This window comes from Brachyistius frenatus, unplaced genomic scaffold (assembly GCF_029030835.1).
Source record: "Brachyistius frenatus isolate BFR_SWC_R1_liver_20210118 unplaced genomic scaffold, ASM2903083v1 Contig_9, whole genome shotgun sequence".
Lineage (NCBI taxonomy): Eukaryota > Metazoa > Chordata > Actinopteri > Embiotocidae > Brachyistius > Brachyistius frenatus.
Genome location: NW_027210608.1, coordinates 1,461,364 through 1,480,556, shown reverse-complemented (window position 1 = coordinate 1,480,556; position 19,193 = coordinate 1,461,364). Strand labels below are relative to the sequence as shown.

General features: G+C 42.4%; 1 protein-coding gene across 2 annotated transcripts in view; it reads right to left on the bottom strand.

The window, feature by feature from the left end:
- Nucleotides 1-2,725: 2,725 nt before the first annotated feature.
- LOC138616177 (multiple C2 and transmembrane domain-containing protein 2-like) overlaps nucleotides 2,726-19,193 on the bottom strand; it is a 36,924-nt gene continuing 20,456 nt past the window's right edge. For both annotated transcript variants that reach the window (XM_069690300.1, XM_069690301.1), the window contains 14 exons: nucleotides 18,269-18,399; nucleotides 17,526-17,712; nucleotides 15,476-15,569; nucleotides 15,282-15,384; nucleotides 15,073-15,175; nucleotides 14,784-14,885; nucleotides 14,597-14,671; nucleotides 13,472-13,591; nucleotides 9,974-10,087; nucleotides 7,749-7,790; nucleotides 5,819-5,928; nucleotides 5,444-5,553; nucleotides 4,844-4,941; nucleotides 2,726-3,729 (listed from right to left, as the gene is read on the bottom strand). In XM_069690300.1, coding sequence (XP_069546401.1) covers nucleotides 3,682-3,729; nucleotides 4,844-4,941; nucleotides 5,444-5,553; nucleotides 5,819-5,928; nucleotides 7,749-7,790; nucleotides 9,974-10,087; nucleotides 13,472-13,591; nucleotides 14,597-14,671; nucleotides 14,784-14,885; nucleotides 15,073-15,175; nucleotides 15,282-15,384; nucleotides 15,476-15,569; nucleotides 17,526-17,712; nucleotides 18,269-18,399 — 1,437 coding nt within the window. In that variant the 3' untranslated portion in view covers nucleotides 2,726-3,681. The remainder of the gene's footprint in view (nucleotides 3,730-4,843; nucleotides 4,942-5,443; nucleotides 5,554-5,818; nucleotides 5,929-7,748; nucleotides 7,791-9,973; nucleotides 10,088-13,471; nucleotides 13,592-14,596; nucleotides 14,672-14,783; nucleotides 14,886-15,072; nucleotides 15,176-15,281; nucleotides 15,385-15,475; nucleotides 15,570-17,525; nucleotides 17,713-18,268; nucleotides 18,400-19,193) is intronic.

Sequence of the window (19,193 nt, the reverse complement as noted above, 5' to 3'; positions counted from 1 at the left end):
TTCAAAAAAAATAAAAAAAGACTTGCCATGACGAGATGTCACGCGGTAAAATGACAGATATGTTGGAACAATCGGTGGTGCCGCAGGACGGCAGACGGCAGAAGTCCTCAGCTGACAAAATGACAACTCTACGGACTGATCGTGTAAAAGGAAAAGTCAGACATTTTGAGAAGGATTTGTTCTCTTGCAGACACTTGGAGGTTTAGATCTCTCTCATGTCTGTCCTCTGGCTACAGAGCGAGACGTTGGCCTGGTTTACCATAAACACTGGAAACAAGCGGGAACAGAAAACTGTCTGCGGTAATTAGTTACATATTATTCGCAGCAACTCAATAATGAACACCTAGTTTGTTGTTAATACGTACAAAAAGTCAACAGTCAAAGTGACATTTGCATTTTGATGGGATATTTAGAAGGTTATTTGTTGGTTGGGCCTCGTAAATGACTGGGATCTTTGCTTCTTGTTTGGTGGTGACAAGACTCCAACTCGCCTTTCTAACTTTAGTTTTCACTTTGACTTTGGATGAAGCTAAGCCGGTCGTCGCCTCTCACTTTCAGCCTTAATGTGGATGAAGCCTCCGCAGGTTAATTAGGTCAGTTGGCAAAGTTCCCTGGATGGAGGTCGCTAATACAGTTTTTTTGGGAAGCTGCAGCGAGCGAGTTGCCCCGATATAACATCTTTGTGGGACTCCTCGTTTCCCCAAATTTCTACAACGAAGGTGGAGGCTGCAAAGTTAGCATGAGCCACAGCAGACAATACACAAAGTTTAAATAAGAAAAGAACTAGAACTTGAAGCAGCCTCAAGGAGCGGTGTCCCAGTGTAAGAAAATCTACGCTGGCCACAAAACCTGCAAACCCCCACCCCCCTCCCCAAAAAATGCCCGTCTGGAGCCAGTGTTTGGGTGGTCTGGTTGGTTTTGGCTCAGAGGAAGAGGACCCACTCCCATCGAGATATGAAGGGCTCATTCTAAATTAACACAAAAGCTAAAATTATTAGTTTTATGTGATTATACACTAATGAAACATAATTATGAATATTATAATCAATTTCTGCCAATAGCTCCCCTGAGCTCCTACACACTGGTCCTTCACCAAACATTAAAGTGACATTAACTTTCCTGTGTAAAGCTATAAAATGGAACACAAAAAAATTCCTTTAAAACCAAAAATCCTGAGCCTCTCAGGTTTACATCACTCCAACCGGGCGAGTCTGGAAAGCCCTTCTTTATCAAAACACATTAGCAGTTAACGGCCGCTGGTGAGAGGTCAACAGCAGTGATGGGAATGATAATGATTCACAGAACAACTGTGTGATAATTATACATCTCTTGTGATGAGTGGTGATATTTGGAAATAGGAAGGCACGACGGGGAGAGCGAACAGATGTGATCCTGCGATTCTGAACACACCTGACTGGACCGGTCCACATCATCCGAACTGGGTTTGGACGTCTCCACAAGTAGCCAGAGGTCGAAGGTGAAAGGTCGAGGAAGACAAGACGAAGTGACAGAGTGGAGAAAACTGTGTTGACCATCAAAGCCATCGACAAACCCAAACATATACAAACAGTCCACGGCGAGTTAATAAAGACTGTTCATGGACAATACTGGACATTCACAGCCTCTGCAGAGTATCATGTGCAGCCCCCCCCCTCCCCTCCCTCCCACACACACACAGACACACAGACAGACAGACAGCTGGATGTTCTCTGGTCCGATATCGAGCTATAACAAGTCTTCTGAGACCGATCAGCCGCTGTATTTGTGGCTCATCATAATGCATGTGCCACATCACATTAGTCCCCACACGTGAACCAGGATTTTACTTGGTAATTCTGAAGCGTCTCGCTGCCCATACATATTCATGCAGAGCCTATAAGTGTCAAATTGAGATGTCCTTCCAGTGTCCTTGACAGCAGGTTATTAATATTGAATACCTAAGTCAACATTCTAACTGGATGAAGAGAAATACAGGTCACTGTCTGCCACATCCTCAGTCCTCAAGACAATTGGGCAAATCATCAAATCACTGCATGTATTGTGTCGCACTATATCTACGAGCAGTTATCTTCTCTAGTGTAATTTAAAACAATCCAATGTTAATAGACATCAATTATACTCATATTCTGATATCTTTAACAGGTCAATCATCAAACTTGATTTGTATAATATCTGATACAAGAAGTAGAAGATTCTTATTGTATTTCACGAGAGCAGTTTTCCTCTCATTTCACTCAAAGCCCACACGCTCCGACTTAAAAGCCATAAATCCTGCGGTATTACTCTGAACAGCAACATCTTAACTATTCCAATTCTCCAATCCCTAAATTAGTGCGTCTGTTGTTGCTCGCGGCTGCTTTTAAAATCCTCCTCCCGAGCAGCCCGGTACTGGAGGTTTGTCTGTGCATGATAGGATGCCGGCTGCAGGCATCTCGTCACAGCAGCTGAGAGGAGGTCGCCGAGGTCCTCCTGGCTTGTGGCGACGCCCAAGGGCCATCCGCACAGCAGGGAGCCCGGGTGCCGGTGAGGTCTCGCACAGCCTCGCCTCGCTTCATGAAAGCCTAATGAAGAGAGGGGGCTCGGAAACCGTGCTGTTCCAACGCCCACAATCCTGCAGCACGGGAGCAGGCAGAGGAGGAAGGCTGCGTGCAAGAGGACTCGGAGAGATGCAGCACGGAGCTCGGGCAGAGAGGCGCAGAAAAAAGAAAAGAAATCCTACACGGAGTCGCTGTGCGAATTTATTGCCGTTAGAAATGAAGGACACAAAGCCTTCATCAGTGATTGTCAATAATAAATAAAAGTCAAGTGTGTACAGAAGTGGCCCATCCCACTCGCAGGCAGAGTGAAATTATATAGAGTACAGAGCATCCTCTGTAGAGGACGAATGAAAGCTAAAAACTAAAAGCAGGCACTTGTTTTTGTAAAATAAGTCCGTTACCATGCTGAACTAAAATTACTCAGTCAATTACTGTATGTACAAAGCTCTTTATCCATGTTGAAAGGTAAATGTAAGAAATTAAAGAATATGACACTGCCAACTTTTCATATATGGCTGTATATGGACACATGAAAAGCTCATTTTAGAAACTCTTAACCGGAAATCATCGACAATATTTAATACCACAAAGGCCTTAAAAACACCTCAGAGTCATCGCATTTATGTCATTACATCTTTGTAATAATTATGTTATTTTTCTAAATAGAGGATAATCTATTTAGGAATAAGACTCTTCATATGTGTTATGTAAAATATATAAACATGTATGTTACATACCAAACATATACATTCAGCATAAAACAGGAGAACACAACCCGGGTCATCAAATAAAGCAGCTTCTGATTGATTATCTTTAACTGGACATAGAAAAATACACCTACAATTTTTGAAATAATATTACAAATTGTTCCCGACATGCACAGACAGACACATTAGTAAATGTGGTAAGATCATGACTGCAGGGTCCTCAGCGACGACCTCTTTGGCTGAAAGGGACGAGTCGTGTATCGACACGGAGAATTAAAGATTCATGCGTACCGAAACCGACACAAAGTGAGACTTTGCAGAGCTCCGGCAGCGTTCCCGTCCTCTGGAAAGTGTTGTTGGTTTTTTTTTCAGGTAGGAAACCCACAAAGAGCAACTTCAGGCCCGGTATACATACCGTCCTCCTTCTGCAGGACTTCCTACGAGATTTTCTTCTTCCTGCTGCCTCTCAGCTCGCTGTACTGAACCTGCAGGACATCAGAACATGAATGAACATAACAAAAGCCGCAGAGACGATCGCAGACAGATTCACAGTGAAAAGTTTAAAGTCCTCAGTAATTCATTCCATTTAGAAAGTGAATAACAGTGAAAGCAGTTCTCCCAAGTTCACCTGAGGGTAAATAATATACTCGGGCAGCTCGAATAAAAACGAGATGTTTTCTTGTTGCTCGTGAGCAGCCTGATATTTCATACAGAATACAGTGATGATATTTATGTTCTATAATTAAACACGAAACACAACGAAACTGATTTAACGAGAAGTAAAGCAGCACGAGAACGATGGATATCTCCAGTCACCTGGGATAAATGTGCCTTTTTTTCCCCCCACTTATTATTTCACCTATTACGAAACAAATTCTTTTCACAGATATCACTAGCACTGCTGAGCGGGAAGCCCGTGGTCATCGTTCATACACAATAAGAGCGGAGAGACTGGAGAGCGCCACCGTTACTCAACCCGGCGGCCCAAGGGCATCGGAGAGGGAGAGGGAGGAGACAAATGGGGTCAAACAGCTTAGAGAGACGGAGAGGCTGAGGAGGAGAGACGACAGAAAGGAGAGAAGGAATAAAGGGAGTAGAGAGGTCAGCACCGAGACCAGATGGAGGAGGAGGAGGAGGAGGAGGAGGAGGAAGAAGAAGAGGAGGAGGAGGAGTACAAAAGCAGCCTCCAGATTTCTTCTGAGAACTTAAAAAAAAAAGAGAGATGTTTATGTGGCTTAGAGGCAGGGGGTGAATCTCTGCATGTTTTTATGGAAGACCATCGACGCAGGACTGTGTAACCTTCACGGTAACTTGTGTAGCGGGGGTGTTGGTGAGTTCGTACAGCAGACACCCGCAGCAGCAGCGTCTCCTGCCTCAGCCTGGGAACAGACTGCGTTACAAAGCTGCTAAGCAGCAGACCTCCACCAGGGATGTATCACGACCAAAACACAACAAAAATTATACAGGGGCCACATAATTATACAGATGAAGCTAATTATACAGACAAGAGGGAGGAATGCCTGGGAGTTGTAGTGCGGCGCGAAGCCAGCGGGCTGTGGGATTTCAGGCTTCCTGGCCGGCTGATCCAGCAGAGCTTACCTTCTGCACATCTGACGGCACCCTCGACAGGAAGTCAAGCACTTCATTGTTGTCAATGCTGTACGGGTTCCGTAACTTCTTGGTGAATTTATTGATACCTAAAACAAAGATTCACACCAACATATCATTAACAGTAGTCTCTGGTGGCGGTGCTCTTTGTTTCCACACAAACAAATCCTTGCAGGGTAGACTCATGCTGTCCAAGGAATATGACTGAGCGGCCCAGTGAGTGCCTTTTTCTGCTTTTACTTTCACTTTTTATGGCTGGAGGACTCACAATATTTTACGGTCTGATTATTCAGCCAATAATTTCACCAGTAGAACTTGGAATAATGGGATTTCCTTCATTACGTAACATTATAAACCGCAAATGTTAAAAAAGAATCAGGCAGAAAACACAGAAAGCAAATATTCCTGTAACCTTGTAAATCTGCTGGATAACAAAGATTCTGACAAAAATTATTATTTTTTTTTTTCTTTTCCAACAGTTATAATAGTGGACAGGATTTGATGGTGATGAGGAGCTACTGAGCTCAAATGGAGGCAAACAAACACATAAAAACACAAACAAAGGAAATAATATACATGTCTGAAACTCACCCCATAATAAAACGATGTAGCGTACAGGGATGAAGTATGTGAGGACGGCTGCAGTGACAAACACCAGGAGAGCCAGACCCGACAGGAAGGGCACCGACCAGTTGAACGTGCTGACAAATTAAGATCAGAAACATCAGAAGGAATGTTTGTTTTACTGATATAAACGCAGAGTAAAATGTAACTGACGATTGTATTTGGTACTGGATAATGGGTAATTCAAATAATTTAAATTAGGTCATTTCAAGAAAAAGACATACTGTAATTACAAATCATTTCATACTACGATCATAATCCTGTTTAATTCCTGCACTTCAACAAAATTGTTATATTTGATAGTGATGAAGTTGTAATTTATAACGGATCTTTTCCTTTTACTTTTTAATCCTCTCCCCGAAACAGGCGATCTCGTCCAGCAGGTTTTGAAGGGTGATGATGGTTTCTTGGACCATGTGGATTTTCTCCATCAGCCCTCTCCTCTCCGACTCCTGTCGCAGTAAACGGTAAAAAGAGAAGCTCAGGAAAAGACAAAAGGAAACAAGAATGCTAATGACAAAACTGGAAAAGGTGTCTCGACCGTTCGTATTTCATACTTTGGTACGTCTTGTTGGGAATTTTAATCAGGGAAAGTGCGATTTTCAATGTTTCAGGACAGAGAGTAAAGCAGAACACGGAGAATAATAATGAATGGTAACAGAATAAACTGCGTTGTTTTAGTACTTCAACAAACGCTCTAATTAAAAATGAAAGACGGCATCTTCGAGGTTCTAATAAAAGATTGGTGGTAATTTAGTGTAATACCTTGTGACAGATTTTCAGACATGCAGCTCCTTTAATTACTCATAACTTTCAGCAGCAACACAAACAAACAAGTCGTTGTTATTTTAAGAAGACAAGGAGATAGGAGGAGGACAAATATTAAAGACGGTCTGTGAGTGTTCCTGTGAAACTTTTACACTAAAATACTGGACTCCCTATTTTGCTCTTCTTTCTAAAAGTAACGATGATAAATAAATATGAAGGTTGAATAAAAATAACAAAGTCATTTGTTGTATATAGAAGGGACTTCAGTATTATTTACTACAAATAAGTAAAATGAGGCCGCTTCAAAATAGATTAAAAAAAAACCTAAAGTTTAGGGATAATTAGTCGGTTCAAATATAAAGTAACTGAGCTGGTTTATCTTTGTCTGGTCAGACTGACGACTGCAACATTCACAAAACCACAAGTTTGATCAGAATAAGAAACCAAAACACTGAACAGACTCATTCAATCCTATTGTAGTGATCAGTGTCTGCAAAATGTGAATGTAAAGGCAGCTTTACTTCTAAAAAAGTTTAGAAGTGAAAACTCTCCTGAAAGAGACTGGACATCGAATTATAAAAGAGATGAACTATTGTACGGTTGAAATGCACTTATTGTAAGTCGCTCTGGATAAAAGCGTCAGCTAAATGAAATGTAATGTAATGTAATGTGCCGCGGCTGGTCCAGATCCCACAGGGGAAGAACGACTTTAAAGTAAACGGACTCTCTGAAGGTCTGTGCAGTGAGATCCAGACATCAGAGACAAATGTCCACATCAAACACACGGAGACTAAAAGGGGTTACAGGACTGAAGAGAGGAGCAGTGTGGACGGTTACTGGGGGATTGTTCATGGGGCTGAAGGATATTCCAGATGTTCAGACTCCGTCTCAAAAACCACAAATCTAGCTTGTCCTCAGTCAAATATCCATCAGCGCACTAAACCACTTCAGGGTCACGTTCCCACTGGAACCAGTACGAGAACCCGTTTCTCATCAGGCCATTCAAAACATCCAGAATGAGCTGCTGTCACTCTGAAGATATATTCCGTCGCCTAAAAGCATTTTAACACTTTCAACACAAACTTTGAGAATGAGCAGTAAAAAAGCAGGTCTAAGTGCCGTCATTAGTTCCATATTGATGGTATAATATGGCGTGTTAAGCTCACAGACTTTTTCAAATGCGGCAGGACCTTTTTCCCCACCCCTCTATTTGCATATGAATGTCTTGTGACAAGTGGAAACAGGTTGGTGAGGTCTTCATTAAGTCCAAATGTCTTTTGGTAAGCACGAGTTTACAAAAAAATACGACTGCTGGTTGGCAGGAATCAAACCGCATCAGAAGATTTAGTGATGAATAAAGAGCTTAGCCACACAGACCCACAGATCACAGAGAGATACCTTTGTCAACATGAAGGGAAAAAAAGCAGAGATCTTTTATATTCATCCGCGTACATAAGACTGCAGGGAAATATAAAAAAAACAAACAGTAGGCACAGGTACGTACCTTCTCATCGTCCTCATCCTCATCTGCTAAATCCATGCTGTCCTGAAAGAAAGAAAGAAAGAAAGAGTTGTGATGAAGAGGTGAGATTCAAAATCCAGACTTCATAAACTCGCTGTGACACTGCATTAACTCGAGTGGCTCAGCGGTGACCCTGAGATTAGCCTCACAGCTGATTGACAGGTCACAAGGCTTTTTTTTTTTTTTTTCCACAAGCCCACACTGACATACTAGAGCGTGTTGAAGTGGCTGTAATCAATATGTTTCTTTCAGTCGCGGATCCCATGATTACTTGTGTGTGATGGGAGCTGCTCCGGGCGATAAACCCAAATAGAAATGCGACCCTCGGCTCTGCAGAAGGGTTTTAGCATCTTTCAGCTCAGTGTTGTGGTTTTTCGGCCCACGACTTCATTGTTTTGGTTCACTCTCAGATTTCGTAACTCTTCGGCATTCTTGCATTTCTTTTCTGCCAGATGCATCAAACAGCATCAAACAGCAGACGGCTAAAGTTAGCGGCGAGCTAGTGAAGACGTGAGCAGCTACAGAGCCAGGTATTTTCCTCAGGAGAGGGCTGACACCAAAACCTTTGCTAAAGGAAGACTCAACAATGTGTCTACGTCTGCCGGGTGGCCGGAAGAGAACAAAGATAGTTTTAATACTTGCCAACATGTTGCCACATAAACTTAAAATATCAGTGTTGTTCTCTTCTGCTGCCCCAAAGGGGGGCAAAAAAATGCATTTCTGTAGATTTAAAACTGCATTGTGATGTGGCACAACAGAAGTAAAGGACCTGAACATATTTTTTCTAACCTCTGAGTAAATTGAAACCAACATAAACATGCAAGCCTGGCAAACTATTTTCTTTACAAACTATTCTGGTTATTTTGCACGAGGAGTTTTCCGTAATCTTTGTTTTGCGCGGTTGGAAGTGGGTGGAGCTTATATGAAAAAAGGTGATGTCACATGTTTTGCGGACCAATCAAGGTTTAAAACCATTTTACAGTTGCAGGGTCGTTCGCTTATGATACACTGTGGTGAAGCAGCAAAGAGTTTTTGAATGGTTTGTACTTAAATTCTAATTCTTCCCATTGCATATTTAGCAATGAGTACTGTGTGTTATAGTAATCTTAAACAATGAATTTGGGGGCTTTGAATTAATTCCAGCTCTAAAATCAGTTCTATAAATATTCACTCCTTCAATTCATTTTTATTTTCCCATCATCAATTATTCGTGTAAAATTAATCATCACATGTTGGAATAGCAAACGTCTAAATTTGTTATTTTAAATGGATTATTGTCATATTCTTCATACTATACCTTTGCAGTTTATCAGTTAACAACATGATTGTAGAACAGAAACAATCAGTTGATTAATTGTTCAATTATTATGATAACAGATTAATCATTTAACTTCTTTATTATTGTTTTGCATCATTTTAAATTACTTTTTTTTTATTTGAAATGTCACCTTGAGCTGTGCAAACTAGTGAAGATGATACATTTTCTGACATTTTATAATCTAAACAATTCCTTAATTGGAAAAAAAAATAATAACAGGATTAATTGATAATCAAATGAATTGTTGCAGCCCAATACATTTCACAACATAATGAAGTTACATGGTGTCTGAATAGAACTTGGAATATCTAACTTGCTGTCAGCTTTAGTCTGTGTTCAGCTATGACCACCGTATTGACTAAAAACAGTTATTGGACAGAGAATACACTCTTTTCTGTGAAACAGAGCAATACAGTAGGAAGGAAACATTGTGCACCTTGACCTTTTTCAGAGTACAATGCTAAAAACTTTTTTTCTTTTTGTAATTTGTCCAGTCACAACAAGAACAGGGCAACAGACCAATTACAGTGAAGCAGAGGCAGGAATCAGGACAAAACCCTCGGAGCGGAGGGGAACAAACCACACAGCAGCGTCGGTAAAGGACAAGCTCTGGAAATTAGATTCAGCTATAATGGTCTCTTACATCCGTCTATTCAGTGAGTTTTCTATGCTTATGTATTAAATGTTTTTCTATTATTATGCATTACTCAGCCATGTGCAACTGGTTGCTATGGAAACATACCCGTATTTAATTATAAGAATAAAATGTGGCTGGAGCGGCCGTTTCTTTTGACAAAATAAAGAGATGAGGAGTGTGAACAGGGGCCAGCGGGTCATCTGGCAGAAAGAGCAGAGAGATGGAGGCTGTGTGAATCTGCTGTGGACTCACCACATCCTGACTGACTCGCCCGTAGCGGATCTGGAGGTAGTTCCACGAGATGAGCAGAACCAGGAGGAGGGGCAGCATGTAAAACTCCCAGTGCCACACCATCACCAGAAATACCTGCAGGCAGAGAGTACAGAGGTGGCAGGATGAAACAAACGGACCTTCATTAAGTCACATTAAAGACGTTTTCCTTTTTTAGATTTTCTCTTTGCGCTCTTATCGAGTGTACATTAAAGCAGACTACAGCCACAGAGAGCCTGTGTGTCAATATGTCATTAACATCCATAATGGCATTATGATGCACATTCAACCTGTGTGTGGCTCAGGTAAAAAGGATTAGAGGATGAAGAAATACGGCCTGTGATGCCTCCATCGAACGGCTAAATGGAACTATAAAATAATCCTGTCAGAGAGGCAGCGCCGGCCAAAACGGCAGCGAGCCAAGAGGCGTCGGGAAGGGTTTACAGGTTTTTATATGCTAATAAAAATAGAAGTGAACATCTGGTAAAGGCATCACTCTCCTCTGAGGCACCAACTGACATAAAAGATGGCAGATCAGACCCCCCCGTCCTCCCTCAGCCGCCGCCACCACTACCAGCATCAGCTTTAATGTGCAAAAAGCCAAGCGGGCTCTTGTCTCTGTTATCACAAGCCAAAACAGGGCCTGGGAGAGGAGATGAAACCAGTTCCTCACTGGAAGGGTTATGTTTTATTAGTGAGGACTTTGTAACGACTGGGCGAGCTGGGATAAGGGGGCGGGGGAGCCGAGTCACGCTTTGGTGGAAATGTATACTCAGCCCATAAAGATTGTGATAATTGCAGCCCATTTGAGCTTGAGAGGCATTACACAGTCTTCGACAGCAAAAAGGGGCTCTGGGAATACAATCCAGATCACAGAAAAAATTAAAAGGGGGGGGGGGGGAATGAAAGGCTACAGAGTGCTGGGAGAGCTACTGAACTGGAGGGTAGCACATTCACAGAGAGCAGCAGGATTTCCACACTAATGTTCCGGGGAAGGGTTCGCATGGCACGGAAGTCACTTTACACCGTTCACTGTTTCAAAGTGAGAACATACGAGCGACCGGAACACCTAGTGTGGCCACAAGCAACAATTATGGCATGATGATAGCGGCTAAAATGTGGTGTAACATGAGCGGAGGGGAGTCAAAGTTACTGAAGTGAACTGAGCTTCCACCCAAAATGTACACACATTTGCTAATTTTAGCCACCACAAGCTACCAGAGAAAGTAGCTACAGAATCGAGCAGTCGTGCTCTTTTATTCTTCATTAGTTATAAAAGGAGGGATGTGTGTTCATTTTTTTTTTTTTTTTTTTTTTTACAATTAATACTTAAAAAAAAGGAAGGCATTTGCAAATGACAAGGCTAATAGAAAATGTAAACCATTGCTTGATGTTTCATTTTTTTTTTTTTTTTATCTCTGCTGAAGATCTCGCATAGTATCACTTTAATGCTGGCTGAGTTACCAATACTGACTCAAAAATACCAGCCAGTGTTATGTGAACATGTGATTAATTAGCTTGAAGTGCACCACTACTTTCAGTGTCTACAAAGCTTCAGAATTTAACATGACTTTTTCTCTAATTATTTCAGCACTCTTACACTTGGTTGATGCGGGTAGACTGGTGCAGGCACTGTGGACATAAACCCATCCCTTTCAGGTGAAGATTCACAGTGTATGTCGTGGGTGTGCAGTTTTGTAGTCAGAGCTGTACATTTTAAGATGTGTCACATAGTTATCTGCATCCACTCAAGGATCAGACTGCATAGTTTTATACAGCAAATTATACTCAGATATTGGAGTATGCAAAGAGATCCTCCTTTTAAGGAGTGGGTGACTGAGGAGGGAGAAGTTGCTGCGTATGAAAGAATGACAGATATAAGTGAGAGGAGGAGGTGGAAGAACATCGACAACACGGATTTCCATGTGGGAAATGCTATCCTGTGTTTGGGTGGGGTGAGGGATGATGGGAGGAAGTGCTATGTGATCTTTTACAGTCCAGTGGTTCGACACTAACACTGCCAGGATTGAAGCTTCTCACCGAGATAACCAGCTCCTATGAAGCGACATTTAAAGCACACTGCACCGACTGAAACGCTTTGTCTGACGATCGGCAGATGGTGCAGGTAGTTCGTCACTGTATCCTGTCATGGAGATGAAGCCTTGATTCATGACCCTTATGTGGTGGTATTAAGCAGCCATTTATTTCTTCTCACTGAGGCTTGAAAAGGCAGCGAGCATTAGTGTGAAAACATGAGTACAGATGGTACTGTCTTTCAAACACAGAGATGCAGTGGGAGGACGTAAGTGTGTGTGTGTGTGTGTGTGTGTGTGTGTGTGTGTGTGTGTGTGTGTGTGTGTGTGTGTGTGTGTGTGTGTGTGTGTGTGTGTGTGTGTGTGTGTGTGTGTGTGTGTGTGCGTGTGTTCTTGCTCGTATGATTTTATGCTCCAGTGTTAGTGTGTCTGAGCTGTCAGGTAAAACATTAATATCATCCCTAATAATCAACAGTATATGACTATATGCGGGGCTGGAGGGGTAGTCTAAAGAATTACACTTATAAGAATCTGTAGCTTTATTTTACTTTGGTTTGAACATTTTGATTACAAGTAGCTCCTGATGAAAGCACACTGACCTCCGACCCCATCCTGGATGCCACAGTTTGCATCAATGTAATCCTAAATCATAAAACCGAACACACGACTCAAAGCTAAAACACAGAGCGGCTTGCGTTCAGATAACAAGCTCTGTGTCGCAGCTCCCATTTTTCACAGTAAATTGGACAAACTGTACTACTGGCCGGCGTACAGTATCTCTTCATCAGCCTTAAACGCTGAGCAAAACCTCAGTGCCACCTACAGGCCGAGAGCTAGAAAAACAGGGGAACTCTCCATGACCTTGATTGCCTGCATAGTTAATGAACAATTTGCAGTGTGCCATTTTTATCGAGCCCGATCTGAGAGAGAGAGAAATGCCGAAAAAGATCAGCACCCACTTCACTTTGTAGTTTAAAGACAAGGGGCTGAGAGGCGACTCCTGTGTCTCTGTCTCCACACTTGCTTCACACTTGTATTCAACAAAGACAGGGTGGAGAATCAGCCTTATCTCTGAAGAGCCTTTTAATTGAACTTCTGTCAGCATAATAGCATCTAAATCAAACCGCACGCAGACTGGACAGAGGGTTAATGAGTTGTCAGAGAAGTAGAACAAAAATAGACTCTCTGGACTCCACTGGGACTCTACTCTCTCCAGCTGAGGCTTAACTCTGCATCCAGGAGACACGCACCACTGAAAGCGTCCACTCCAACACAGAGCCGGGGCCAAGCCTGCGTTTCTGCTGAGCCCAACGCCGCATTGATTAAGATTCTCGCTGGGAGAGTTCAAGTAGGGGTTGGCCAGGCTGCGGTTGTCTTCCGCAGCCTCGGAGGGAAAACAGAGAGGGAAATGCAGATAGTGTGTTGATAAGCAGTTAAAGCACTTCACCAGGAAGGCTAGCAGGCTCCTCTGAACGCTCTCCCACTGGAAGCAGCTTTTGATGTACTGCAGCGTCGACATGATCGCCCGGTATAGCGTCTGAACGCGCAGCACGTTCCTGGCCAGAGCCTGAAAGATACACAATATAAACACATAGAACAGATCGATATTACAGTTGCTGTGTTTAAAATATTACAGTTAATTAAGTTTCCAAGGTGTAGGGTTTGTAAGAAGTTCCACTTATAACAAACAAAAGACATGATGCAGTGAGCCAGAGAAATACTGAGAGGGGTCAGTGTGATTTGGCTTGAGCCTCCCAGGGGGAAAAAATTTCAGCAATCTGACCTGATTTTGTCAAAGTAGACTTTCAACATTTAAACAGATTGAAAACCTGCACGTTACAAACCGGGTCCTCAGTGTGTAAGCCAATTTTGCCGCAATTGTCTGACAACAATGAGTCTTTGTGGGAAGCACAGACAGTCAGGCACCCTGTCTCACACCCTGTCTTGCACACTGTATATCAAACTAATGTAGCAGAACAGTGAACAAGAATTCAGTCACAGTTGGGTTTAATTAAAGCTCAATTCAACTAATTCAGGCAAAGGAAGATCAGCTTCTGGAGCTGATTTGCTTTTTAGAGAAAAAAAAAAAGTACAACTTTTTATACAGTTCATAAAGAGCTACTTGATTAAACATCTGTGCATCTCTGTCTTTTCTTACTTCCTTTTCTTTTATTAATTACACAAGGATCACATATATTTTCAGATAGCAGCAATCCCCGACCACCTGACGCATTAAGCTCGTTACTGATTAATCTGCCAATCATTTTATGAATTAAATGATTAATTGTTTGGTCTATAAAATGTCAATACAATGTGAAAAACTGAAATTTTTAAGAATTTCCTGAAATCTAACATCACATGTGCTTTCTCTAAAATGTATAGATGTTGTTTATTGTCACATAAAACAACCAGAGAGCTGTAAGTACAGAATGTGTGTCATTTTTGCTTAATAACTTTTTGCTAAACAATTATTAAAATAGTTCCTGATGCCTCCTCTATCAAACAAAAACTTGATTTACAAATTATTTCAGCCCGAGTTGAGTTTCAGAGTTGTATCAAAACGGTGTCAAACCTTTTTGGAAAATTTGGGATTGTCCTCCATGAACTGTCTCTCTCTGGGCTGGAAGGTTCTTAAACTCGCTCTGACCTGATCAAAAAAACAAAACAAAAAAACCATCATGAAGCACCGAGAGGCTGACAGAATCAGGCCCATCCTTCAGAGCCGTCATGTCCTCATTGCAGGGTGAACTTTTACTTACGGGGTTAAAAATAACCTCCAGCTCCAGAGTGATGCTCCCCTTCGACAGCCCACCTAAATCCTCTTTCTTCAGCGGGATGGCGATCTGTTGTCCCCTGCGGATCTGCGGGACAGAAAGGGCATCAGGTCCTGAACTCGGCCATGAACCTGACCATCAGTCGCGCTGGATTACATCTTAGCAAGTCTTCAACCCGCTGAAGTGTTATCGCCCTCTTCACTTTAATTTAGATGCAGAGTGTAAATAGATTAGTCTATGGTCAGCATGACGGACTCTGTGAGGTAGTGTGTACCGAGAGAAGGGGAATGGCAACTTTTCCCAGGAAGTCTGGCGCCTTGTCTCCATCCTCATCAAAGATCGTCACCACCAGAACATCATGAATGTCTTTGACGGGGCTGCAGAGGCAAACAGGGGAGGCAGATATTTACAAACCAGCACATACAAGTTGTGAAACAGTGAGATAAACGTGTCTCAGTATTAATAACAGAGAGAGAAACTGACAACGTGAAGACTTTATTCCACTCTGGGTGGAGGCTCTTATAGATGGTGTGGGTCTGCAGTCTGTTGTTCCCCACTTCCAACACGCAGAAAGGGTCGCTCTTGCCTGCAGAACACAAACCACAACACTTTACCGGTGGGCTCCTGTCATTGTTCCCTATACCACCCACAGAATAAAATCCAAATACGTGAAGTACCGTTTAAATCAGCAGCCAGCAGATCTGTAGCCTTCATAACTTTGACCTGAAGGAAACCAACATCACGGGGATTCTTCAGGGTACTTCTCAAACTCTGAGGGGACAGAAAATAAAAGACAGACGCATGTGAAATCAGAAAGAGAGCATATAACTCAGCAGAGACTACATAATACTCTAAATCTTGCTCAAACATACAATAGATCATCTCATAATTTAAGAAATCCATGAAAAGATCCACACCCAGATTGATATAACTGCATCAAGCAAAATCATTTCTTTCTGGTTCCATTTATCGTCTTTCTTGCAATAATATTATAATCAGACATTTTGGTCCTCAGCCCAGACATACGATGAAGCTTTACTCCGTTTTGCATTCAAGGTTTTCTTCTCACCAGCTGACTTGCAAGTCTCATATGTCAGTTTTTCCACAAGACCTTAAACACAACGTGACAACAGTCCATGCTTGTAACTGCAGTGCTTCACAACTGGCAGTAAATAAATGCTCACCACAATAGATTACACATCACATGCAGGTATCAAGTCCCAGCAAGTATTTTCATAATTTTCTGGCACAAACTGAACATAATGTAACACGTACAATCTAGCACAGTACTTAACCAGAAAGCTTTTGATGACTATATTTAAGGCCGGCTGTAATGGGATGGTGTCTACAAAACAGTCCAAAGTGTTTATTGCCTCCTCCTAACTGTACATCATCAAGCACAGTTTACTGAATGGGAACATGGAGGACCTTGTTTTCTTTTGTGTGTGTATACTTTCTCAGGGCAACCTTATTTAATTTATTCCTCATTCCTTCATTATCAGACTCATGACGCAGAGCTGCATCTTCAGCTTGTAACATTCTGAATATGAAACCGAATGAACGACTGCCGAGCCGGAGTCTTTCGCTTCGCACGGATGCATCAGAAATCCTGTTTCAGGCTCTCGGCACAACACCAGAGACTTCTACCTCTTGGCCCTTCAACACAGAACACAGAAAGGGCTGCAAAGGTCTTAGTTAGGCATGTTATCAGGTCAGGCAAATCATTAGGGTTACATATCCATTCAGCCAATCACGTGGTAGCAGTGCAATGCAGAAAATCTTGCAAATACAGGTCAGGGGCTTCAGTTAATGTTCACATCAAACATCAGAAAAATGTGATCTCCGGGACTCTGACTCTGGTCTGATTGTTGGTGCCAGACGGGGATGAAATCTGCTGATCTCACATACACACAACAGTCTGTAGGATACAATCAGAACGGTGTGAAAACAAGGAACATCCACTGAGAGCCGGTTCTGCAGATGGAGACTGGACAGACAGGTTGGAGGTGGCAGGTTATTGTAACTCAGATAATCTTAAAGTGGATGGGCTATAACAGCAGAAGACCATAGCAGGTTCTGCTCCTGAGAAAAGTGGAGGCTGCAGTGGACACGAGCTCTCCACAACTGACTGAAATGATGCAGTCTGGTCTGCTGAGACTGCAGATTGTGGGCTCAGGATTTTGCATCTGCAACATAAATAACCAACCTGCCTTGTGTCAACATCAGTCCAGGTTGCTGCTGCTGGTGGTGCAATGGTGTGGGGAATGTTTTATGGAGACACTTTAGAGCCCCTAATAACAACCCATCATGCTCTGAATGCCGTAGCCTATCTGAGAATTGCTGTTGATGATGTCTAAAATCACAGGTCTTCTCAAGCTGGTTTCATGAAGATCATAATAAGTTAACAGTACTTCCTCCGCAGTCAGCGGATCTGAATTAAAAATAAAGCATTTGTGATGTGGTAGAACTGGAGATTCACAGCATGAATGTGAAGCAGACAAATATGCAGAAATTACACAATGCAGTCATGTCAACATGAAGGAGAATCTCAAAGGAATGTTTCCGACATCTTTAAGAATCAATGACTCCAAGAACTGAGACCAAACGGCGGCCCGACCCAGTATCGGTGTTCCTAATAAAGTGCTCCGTGAGTAAACGGTGGACATGTAGATGGTGAAGTGATGCAACCGTAAAGTACAGACAGAAGTGCACAGTGTGGATACTGACGTAGTTGTCGAACTGGTTCTGTTGTTCGTGAGGCTCATCGAGCGGCGCGGCGCAGAGGTCGGAGATGGAGACGCCGCTGCAGGTGTTCAGTGTCAGCAGGAAGACCAGGCGTCCTCTCTCCTGGTCCAGAGAGTGTGTGAACAGCTGCCTCTGATTGAAAGGAACCTGGGACAGGTCCACTTCACACCTGCACACACGCACACAAACACACGGACAGTGCAGTGTCAATCAACCATAAATATATACAGCATTCAGAATATGGGTCTGCACAAGCGTACATGCATTCTCGCTGAAAGATATTATTGCATGTCACACGTACATCATGTCATCAACATACTGTAGCACGGATGACTGGCATTCCTCGTCTTCATTCAGACACTAATTTGAGTCCATCACCTGACAGGATAAACGCATCACTCTGTAGCTACTCACTGACCTTTACTCTGTATTCATAAATGGAGAAATCATAGTAACCGTTCTGGTCACGCTGCCAATCCTGTTTTAGTTATCTAACAACATCAGCTTCTGAAGAGGCGATCGGGCATTTACAAAATGTTTGTAATAAGTGAATAGATGTTCACAAGATTCAGGCATTTCACGGCTGTTGAGTGACAATATTTGTCTTTTCAGATCAGTTCAAAAACACGTGTTGTTTCCCTGGAATAGACCGGACACTTGTGTAAACTCATTTTGTGACATATAATCTGTCTTTATAAGGCGAGCACAACCAAACAGAGACTCACATCCCCAAGCACTCCTCATTCCTTCGTCCCTCCTTGGACCAGAGCTCCACCTCGAGGATTTCCTGACTGTCCAGGAACTGGTTGAAGGTGAACCTCTCTCTCCACTGAGGATTCGCCACTTTGCAGTGATTCTGAATCAGAAAGAACATGAAGCATTCAAATCTACTCTCACATTCAGGAGCATGTACACTGAGCAATGACTGATAAAACAATCAGAAAGGCATAGTCATTAGCTTTATCTATATGCTGTCTGTATGCTAGAGGCCAAAAACACAGACTTTAAACACCAAGTTTGTTTTTATATCAGATCCACTGATGCAGATCAACAAACTGAGGCATGTCCACATTCTACTACTTTTGTGAATTTGATTTACAAGCTGACTAGTGTGTGAATGCTCTTTTACTGAAGTTCAGCAGCTTCTGACATCAGAATCAGAAATTCCCGTCACTCATGAAGGCATAAGTAATTACAGTCACTTGAACCTGCCTATAAGAAGAGGAAAAAGAAAAGGAGCAATGCTGCTCATTAGCATGCAGCTTTGATGTGTAACGGATGATGTTGCGCAATAGCAGAATAATCATCGATGACAGTCGCTGCAGAGCCAGCAGCGCATGAAAGTGAGCATCGGTGCTAGACATCATCCAGCTGCCAGGATGAGCAGCAGTTAGACATGTTACACACTACAAATCCATTTGATCTCTCGTCTTGGCTCTTCTTCCATTTATTTTTCTAGGACTGGCTTTATACATGATCTGTGGTCACATCAGAGATTAGCGGGGCATTAATTCCATAAGGTTTGCACTATTGAAGAGATTGTTGTACTGTTGTATTAACTGTAAGTCACACTGGACACAAAAATCAGCTAAACAGCAAACATGCTGTGCAAAAGACACCTACAAAATGCTCTAATGTTAAGATGCTTTT